Source organism: Penaeus monodon, chromosome 4, assembly GCF_015228065.2.
Source record: "Penaeus monodon isolate SGIC_2016 chromosome 4, NSTDA_Pmon_1, whole genome shotgun sequence".
Classification (NCBI taxonomy): domain Eukaryota; kingdom Metazoa; phylum Arthropoda; class Malacostraca; order Decapoda; family Penaeidae; genus Penaeus; species Penaeus monodon.
Genome location: NC_051389.1, coordinates 26,893,030 through 26,902,193, shown reverse-complemented (window position 1 = coordinate 26,902,193; position 9,164 = coordinate 26,893,030). Strand labels below are relative to the sequence as shown.

General features: G+C 39.2%; 1 protein-coding gene and 1 long non-coding RNA gene across 3 annotated transcripts; both read right to left on the bottom strand.

Moving 5' to 3' along the window:
- Positions 1-554: 554 nt before the first annotated feature.
- On the bottom strand, positions 555-1,775 carry LOC119571224 (early nodulin-75-like). 2 transcript variants are annotated; one of them, XM_037918637.1, is made up of 2 exons: positions 1,706-1,775; positions 555-1,419 (listed from the first exon to the last, which is right to left on the bottom strand). In XM_037918637.1, exon 2 carries the CDS (start codon positions 1,169-1,171, stop codon positions 788-790), a length of 384 nt encoding a protein of 127 aa, XP_037774565.1. In that variant the 5' UTR covers positions 1,172-1,419; positions 1,706-1,775; the 3' UTR covers positions 555-787. The 2 variants fall into 2 exon arrangements, with proteins under 2 accessions (XP_037774565.1, XP_037774561.1); XM_037918633.1 differs by having other exon boundaries at positions 555-1,422; positions 1,706-1,773.
- An 11-nt stretch (positions 1,776-1,786) lies between these two features.
- On the bottom strand, positions 1,787-5,395 carry LOC119571216. The gene is made up of 3 exons (XR_005228547.1): positions 5,308-5,395; positions 2,452-2,534; positions 1,787-1,821 (listed from the first exon to the last, which is right to left on the bottom strand). It is a non-coding gene; the product is annotated as an uncharacterized LOC119571216 (long non-coding RNA).
- Between the last annotated feature and the right edge of the window lie 3,769 nt (positions 5,396-9,164).

The window sequence follows — 9,164 nt, the reverse complement described above, 5'->3', positions numbered from 1 at the left end:
TTGTGCCAAAGAGAGAGGGGAAAACAAATCAAGAAAATACACAAGGTTTGAGGACTTATCAAAACACACTTGGAACTGCTGAAATTTATAAGACAATTAACGGTAAACTCTGTATACAGATAATTTTTCATATACCTCATTTTATCATACATTTGTTTTAGAGATCAGATGTAGAAAATATAATAAAGAGAACATTTGCTTAAAATTAATTATAATTAGAGTTCACTGAAAGTGATATAATCATAATAAATACAGTAATATGTGTTATGGAATGGTGTGGTCACATTTCAACAAATAATAACTAATGAAAGTGAAATAATTATTAACAATTGATAACATATAAACATATGGAATGTAATAATAATGCTGCCGTTTACGAAGATAACCATGATAATAATAATGATGATAATAATAATAATAATAATAATAATAATAATAATAATAATAATAATAAAATAATAATAATGATAATAACTATAATGATAATGATAATAATAACAGTAATAATGATAACAACAACTTCTATGAACAGTGTGATAACTTTATGTGATAACCATGAACATATATTCAATAATATCGTATTTTATGGACCCAAAGATAACAGTATCATGTAGTAATATCAGAATCACAACTGAGATCAGAAGAACAAAAACTGGTGAGTCCTTTCGGGTAGTCATTATGGGAACCTGCCCATCCGTTAAGGCCCAATCGGAGTCGAGACTTTTAAGGTAACCAGTTGTATATAACTAGCCTCCCTGGCGCGACCCAGAGTAAGCAGAACTATTACTCACACTGGGTCGAGTTTGGGTGGTAGGAGTTCGTTAGGGTAGTTGTGCACCTGTGTCATTACTCCAAAACCATGAATGTTTCTATTCATCATCTGCGGGTTTCTCGTACTCGTTGGAACCGTCTGGTGTGCCTTTGCCTCACGCTGCCTGGCCTTCGCTTGCTTCTGCTCCTTCGGCGTTTTCTCCTCCGGTAGGTTCTCCTCCTCCGTTGAATTCTTCTCCTTCTCCGTTGGGTTCTTCTCCTCCGGCGGATTCTCCTCCGGTGGGTTCTCCACCGGCGGGTTCTCCTCCGGCGGGTTCTCCCGCCGTGGGTTCTTCTCCTCCGGCGGGTTCTTTAACTCCTTCAACATTTCCGTTTCCGTCACCTTCACCCTCCATAACATTTTCTTGTTCCATTCCTGATCCTGTCAATTTCCCTATTGCCTTCTTTTTCAGCTTCTTCGTTTTCTTTTTCAGCTTCTTTGGTTTCTTTTTCAGCTTCTTAGTTTTCATTTTCAGGTTCTTTGGTTTCTTTTTCAGCTTCTTAGTTTTCTTTTTCAGCTTCTTTGGTTTCTTTTTTAGCTTCTTCGGTTTCTTTTTGGACTTCTTCCCAAGTCCTCGCCTCCCTCGTTCTCGTTCCTCATAATCTTCGCTGCTGGAAATACAGGAAAATGTGGATAGCAGAGAGTGAACGAGAGGGATGGATGGAAAGATAGAAAGAGGGAGGGAGGGATAGGCACAGAGAGAGAGAGAGTTAGCATTAAAAGTAACATCTAATAGGGACAATAATGATGACGACAAAACGAATATCTATAAGGGAGTAAAATCGAACACATGAAAATATAGTAAACCTATCAACAACGAAATAAGCGACAGGCACCACTAAGAGCCCCACAACAACAGTAACGGCAGACTCATTATAAAGGCGAACAACTCACTCTTCGCTATCCTGGCGCTGTATGCTCTTGCGCCTTCGAGTTTCTTAATTTCCTTTTAAGACTTTTTTAAAGAAGCCAAATCTCCTCAGTCCCCTTTTTTCTTCGAGGTCCGGAGGCTGGGAGGAGGAACGGCTGAATGCATCATCGCGAAGGTGAGAATCATAAATATGAAAAAATGCTCATTTTTGGGTCAAGGTTGGTTAAGTATACTTGTTTGGCTGTCCCCGTAGTTTGTGTTTGTCCAGGGTTCTAACCTGGAGCCCATGGACCTCTAGGGCCTCCATGTGTTGGTTTCAGGGGGTCCGATAGGATGATATAAAAATTTAAAATAAATTTTCCATTAAAAGGAGCGTTTTATTATTATTTTTTTTAGATTGTTTTCTTTCAAGTTGAATGATAATTTGTTTATATCATAATGCATGGAACAATCAAATAAATAAAGTGGGATTCCATGCATGCGTTGTATATAAAAATTACTTGGGAAGCTTTCGTCAGAGTCTTAAAGAATTCGTGACCCTAAAAGGTTAAGAAAACCCCTGTGTTAGACGCTGACCTAAAAAGAGAAATCATAAGGATGATATGACTGAAAAAGTCGATTCAATATAAGGGCTAAAACTCCCCTTAAAGTAGGCCAAGCGACTTTCCCTGTAGTGTTGAAAAAAGGAAGGAAATGTGGCGGTGGAAAAAACGAAAGCCTAAATATGAAGTGAGAAGGAAATGGGAAGGAAAATCAAAAGTTGTCTCACCTCCTCGCCATCTGCACACCCGTCCCGTCGGCCTCGGGGGACAGCGCGCCATCGCCGGGCGATCCGGCCAGCTCCCCGTGAACCTGGCGAGGAGAGTGGCCGAGCTGTATTCCAAATGTACACACACACACACACACACACACACACACACACACGCGCGCACACGCACACGCACACACACACACACACACACACACACACACACACACACACACACACACACATATATATATATGACCGCCGCGGTGCAGCGGTAACGCGCGTGGCTGGGGACCATGAGGCCGACACACTTTGGCGCCAGCGACGTTGTAGTGAACCATAAGAAGACGGAATGTCATCAAGGGTGTCCCACGCAATTCGTGGCAGGGCCGGACACCTGGAATCTCCACTTCTGACCACCAGGAACTACCACCGTGGACAACCTCCATGGACATTACAACGACGCTTTACTTTATTTAGCCCTAAGCTGTACATAAAGAGATATTTTGATTTTATTATATTATAAAGCCTCCAGAACTCCAAGCACTTACCTGCATGTTGCCGCCTCTCCGACGGTGAAAGATGTATGGAAGATAAACGTAGTCAAACCTTTTCTTTGTTTATCATTATTGTGTTTTACGATGGCGAACGGAGGATTCGAACCAGTTTTTTTTTTTTTGTAAGATAAGTAATGTGTAAACTAGAAGTATATGCAGGCTTAGCTATATATCCAAGCTTCTTTATTCAGTATTAGTTTTATGTATTTGTTTCTTCTTTCTGTGATGTTCTTTTTAACAAGTTGTGCCCAGTTGTGCCTTTTGATTTTTCACACGGGGAGTGCCCCCCAATCCCTTGCCCGTTGTTGTCATGGGGGGTTTAGGAAGCGAGGACTGGGACCCAATGCTGGGGACTTTTCCCCTGCTTTGGGACTCTCGACTCAATTAATTTTGCATGGTCTTTATTCCTTTCCTGCTTTTTCGTTTCCGTCCCGTGCCCAACCCCTTCTACTATCCACTTCCTAAGGTATGAGAGCCATGCTGAAAGGATGACTTTGTGCCAGCGCTGAACGGCCTGAGGGAGGCATGGGCACTGTATTCCCCTGGTTTTGTCTAGCCCTTACCGCTCAAGGGGACTCTGAGGGGTATACTGTTTCTCTCCCCTGCATACTCCAGGCTTATCATGGCCAATAAGGAAGTTATACCCTTATTAGGGGCAATGAGGCTTGCCCTAGCATCAAATAGCCCCACCAATCCAAACTCTCCCTATTCCCCAACCCCATGCTCTCCTTTGACCATGGCTCCGAACGCTGCAACTACTACCCCCTCCTCAATGCCTACTAGTACGTTATCCACCCAAGTCAACACTCAATCTCCAGGAGACATTCCTACTCTCCCAACATGCTCAACTTTATCACCTCTACCCCCACAACCTTCTTCATCAACTACCCCATCCTCCCTTATTACTACTCTACAGCCTTATTGTCCACCTCTCCATAATACTATCCCCCTCAACACTGCTCCTCTTCCACACGCCCCCATCCTTCTACTACCCCCATCTCTTCAAATATCTTAAATACTCTATTTAGCCCAGTCAAATGGGACCGATTTTTCGTGATCTCTCCCATAGCTCTTTCCGTAGCCGACCCGATCGTTCCCGTCTTGTCACAGAAACATCTTAAAACCAAGCTATAACATTATCAACTCTAACTGATCTCTCTGGTAACCCCATTCCTACAGAACCACACCTAACCCTCAATACTTGCACCGGAACTATCTCCATCTCCCCAGCAAACTTCCCTATCTTTAACAAAATTGGTCAGACTGTAGAGAAGACTTACTTGCCGGCCTCACGGACTATTGTGCGATATCAGTATAGTGCTACTCCATTCCTCCCAGATGTCATTGTAAAAACCCCACTAACATTGCCAAAATTACTTTCCGTAGACATGACCTTTCCTTTAATGTTTACAATGATGGAGAATCCCTCCCTGTTCAACCATATCAACCTCCCCGTCAGTGCCAAAATTGTTGGCAATATCTATCCCAAGTCCACCGTGCCCTCGGAGAGTGCTTACCGCTCGGCCCGCTCCGTCGGCACATCTCGGTAAAATGAATGATACTAGTACATGGTATAAGTGTCGATCGACACTATAATCAAGCCTTGCTGGTCACTACAGCGTCGCAGGAGTTGCCAGAACGAGGTCGCAAGGGACAACGAACTGCCTTAGGGACTCCAGCTCTGGATTTTTTCTCAGGATTTACTTCTGAAGTCTCTCCATCTAGAAGCCACAAGGCAGTGGATTGTTTTGTATAGGGTTAACTCCCTTAGCCTTTGACCATACACATACTTAACTACAAGGCAGCAGTCGAGCACCATTATCGTATGAACATGTGTTTATATATACACTTACCCATATACACACACAAACACTTACACACACATAAATATATATATGTATATATATGTATATATGAATATATATGTATATATATGTATATATATAATATACATATATATGAATGTGTATATATATGTGTGTGTTGCGAGTGTGTGTGTAACGGTAGTAATGACAAATGACGGACAGTACTAAACCTTGGGACAACATAAGTGTCTTACTCTCGCGGTGGACCCATACACAGATCCATATATAGAACAGCAGTTTGAATGTCCAGAACACTAACCAAAGGGCCGGGCCATAAGTGAAAGGCCCCTGCGAAGCCAGAACTTCGCAAATCTCAAACGAAACGAACTATCCAAAGCCCGGAAATCACAATCAAACAGGGTTTATAATGGAATGGAAATAAAATAATACTATACTGTAATCGTAACCAGAATGTTAGCCTCTCGCAACACATGAAAAAAAAACTTTCAGCCTACCAACACGAAGATAAACAAAAGCAAGCAAAGCTTCATCTTGCCCTCTGTGGCTGACAATAGATGACACCGGCTGGCACCGAGGATTGGAGAACACACTGGAGGTCTCAGCTATTTATAATGCAAGTCCATATCATATCTATTAGTTTCCTTTTCACTTCTTTTTACAAAAGTAATCTCAGATTTTGTATCTTTATATTTGCTGATTTGCTGTTGAAGAATTCATTTCCGGATTCTGGAGACTTTTCCTTTATCGACTTCCCTTCCCACGGATTCGTCCGTCACCACAGGAGTTCCAACGCCATGTTGTACATGTACAGCTTCACAGAAAACTATCGTTAGAAAATTATGCCTAACATTCTGGTACAAACAACAAAACTTTTTGAAATATAGTTGTTAACGCTAGGAAACTGTTAGTACCCCTGATTTTCCAACTACTTTTGGTAAATCACGAATTAAGAGGCTGTATATTCGCAGGTACTTTGAAATATGGTATAATAGTTTGTCACTAATCAATTAGATTTCTTATACATTTAAAAAAAATGTTGGATCAATCGTCATATACGACAGAAGTTTTCTGTGTAGCTGTACATGAAACGGGACATCTACCGAATTGGAAGGAAGCAGAAGTAATCCATGGATGACTGGACAAACAAAAAAATTTAATGATGGAAGCTACATACATCGCGACTAGGAAAAATGTCAGCACAGCATAGGAAGATTCAAATTATCCAAGATCGCGGCAGAAATTATGCTGATAACGAGTGGGAGATCACTTCAGGTGTTTCGTCAGCTGATGTCTGATATATGTATGCTCTTATGAAGTATTCCTGACGAAGATATAATTGAAACCGGTCAAATACATCTCTTGTATTGTGCTATTCATTCTCATTCATCCTTTTATACATGTATATATATATATATATATATATATATATATATATATATATATATATATATATATATATATATATATATATGTGTGTGTGTGTGTGTGTGTGTGTGTATATATAAAATAAATAATATGTATAATATATATGTAACATATATATAATATATATAGATAGATATAGATATATTTCCATATATATATAAATATTATATATATATGTATATATATGCATATATAAATATATATGTATATATATCAATATATATCAATATATATATATATATATATATATATATATTATGTATATATATGTATATATATGTATATATATATATATATATATATATATATATATATATATATATATATGTGCGTGTGTGTGTGTGTGTGTGTGTGTGTGTGTGGTATGAAGATAAATGTATATATATATATATATATATTTATATATATATATATATATATATATATATATATATATATGTATATATTTATATATATATATATATATATATATATATATATATATATATATATATATATATATGCATATACAATATAATATGTATATAAATGAATGGTAAACACTCAACCGTGCTGATACTATGGTAACCAACTCGTTGATTTCAGCAACAGCAGGCGAAGTGCTTCCTAGTCTCATTATCCACATGACTTACGCCCTATTCTCCACAATATCTCCTCTGCTAATGTTAAGCTTCTTTTTCCTCTAAAGCGACGAATTCAGTTCTACTCTACTCTAAAGTCTTACCTCACAATTTCCGGTCTCTCTGTATTTATTCCACTCTCCCCTGAAACTACCTTCAAGGCTTATTTCATTCACCCATTCCCATACAAAACAAATAACACCTTCTTCACTTTAAACGCACAACATTCAGTCATCCTAAAATCCCCTCACGGCCAGGCTATTTCTTTCCCACCAGCAGATTTCTTAGATAACTGTGCAAAGACCACTCCTCGCACATTTGTTTGCACTTCATCGCCTCTGGCACTTGACACAAATATGCCATCTTGCTCCAGGGCGCTCATTACAAACCATAACATTATAGGTCAGTGCACATTCTCTGAAATTCGTGGTTCGGTTAGGCCGTTTCTTCTCTCATTTCCCGACATTACCTTATTATTTTACTTCAAGGCTACTACAACTACAGTTATGTGTAACAAGCATAACCCTGATGTTGTTCTACAAGGTACTTTTGTTCTTCCAGCCTCATGTGAACTGACTTCCTTATCCTTATTTATTCCAGCCACCCATACATACACAAGGAAGATTGCAATGAATACCTCCTACCTGCAACCCATGTCGGTGTCATTGCCATCCTATAACATTTCTCTTCCTAGTATAATCTCTCAACAGATGCCTACTTTGCAACAGTTTGATGCATTTACCCCGCTCAGCCCGTTCCACGCAACCTACATTTATCCCGTATACGTTACCGTCGCCGGAATGTGTATGTTGCTAATAACCCTGGGAGCGTGCTATTGCATCACCTACAGGCGAGTTGCAAGGAAAAACAAGCAAGTAATACCTACCCATGATTCTGTTGCATATACCAGTAACCCTCATGTCATATAATATTATAAGAAAAAAAAAAAAAAAAAAAAAAAAATAAAAACATTTTGATACAATATTCGATATATTACTAACTTACGTTTTTTTTTCTTGTTGCACGAACTATTTTCATTTTCATATCTCGAACTATGCCTTCCACCCTACGTCCCCACTTACCTCTCTAAAGCCATGTAAGGCGCCAGGTACTTGTACTTTTTCAAGCTACGATATTGACGGATGCAGAAGAGCACACTTCCCAGGTGTGTTAGACCTGTAACTTCCGGAGTTGATCTCGAGGCCTGCCATGCTGCACAACCGTGTAGTACTGTGCATCAATCAAGACACTGCCAGATGTTTGCTGTCTCTTCGTATATCACTCTTATGGAGTTCCCCTGATCAAGGAACTCTTACCCTCAGTTAAGTATAAAACTTCCTACTTTATTTCTTACCAAATCGGGACGATTTGGGGTAGCATGGTAGAGCGATATGAAAGTATTTATATGTGGAGTTTAACAGTGTAAATATGAAAGTATTATATTTAGAGTTGATAACACAAACGTCTGACCTGAGAAAATATGATCAAGTTACAATACACAGATGTGACCTTCTTAACTACCGAGTTTCGTATATTACCCAGGGGTCGGACAAAGACGCGTCCCAGGCAGTACCCGCGACTTTGACCTTTCTGGAGAATCTGGTCATTTCTGCATCACAGGAAAATCACCCTCAGAGACCGATCGAAGGGCGGACCTATGAATTGCGACGATCCGCAGCCAGCCAATCAGGAAATAGCAACCTAAGCTGACACTTGGATCAGCCACACCTATTTTCCTGTAAGACGGGTCATCGCCCCGCCTAGCGTGCCGACCCGAGATAAAAGACAGTAGCAAAGATAACAACAAAAAATCATTTAGTTAGAATTAAGATTAGATATTCCTTGTTACCACAATCCTCTCTCCTTGTTAATCTAGTTTAAAAAAAAAAAAAAAAAAAAAAAAAAAAAAAAACATAAAACGTAAAAATAGAAATAGTATATAAACAAAAATAAATATATATATATAACTATATATATATATTTATTACATAAAAAAGAGGCGTTTACTTCAAATAATAAATAACAATAACGTAATCATCGGCTACTTTTCGCAAATAACATAGAAATAGATCAATAACTTACCTCCCCCCCTCCCCCTCGATCCAGACATGAATGAGAAATATAAATTCAATATATTTACTATGCAAGGGGTTTTCGCCCCCCTACTTTTCCAATCTCTAACTTCCTTAAATTTCACCACTTCACCTTCTTCCCCCCCTCCCTTCGATTTCTTCACCTCTTTACTTCATTGTTTATGCTTATGCTTATACAAGGACACACTTGGTCTACCGACCTCGACTGCCCAC

Excerpts from the sequence above, each read along its gene's own strand:
- LOC119571224 (XM_037918637.1), bottom strand. The coding sequence starts at position 1,171 with ATGTTATGGAGGGTGAAGGTGACGGAAACGGAAATGTTGAAGGAGTTA.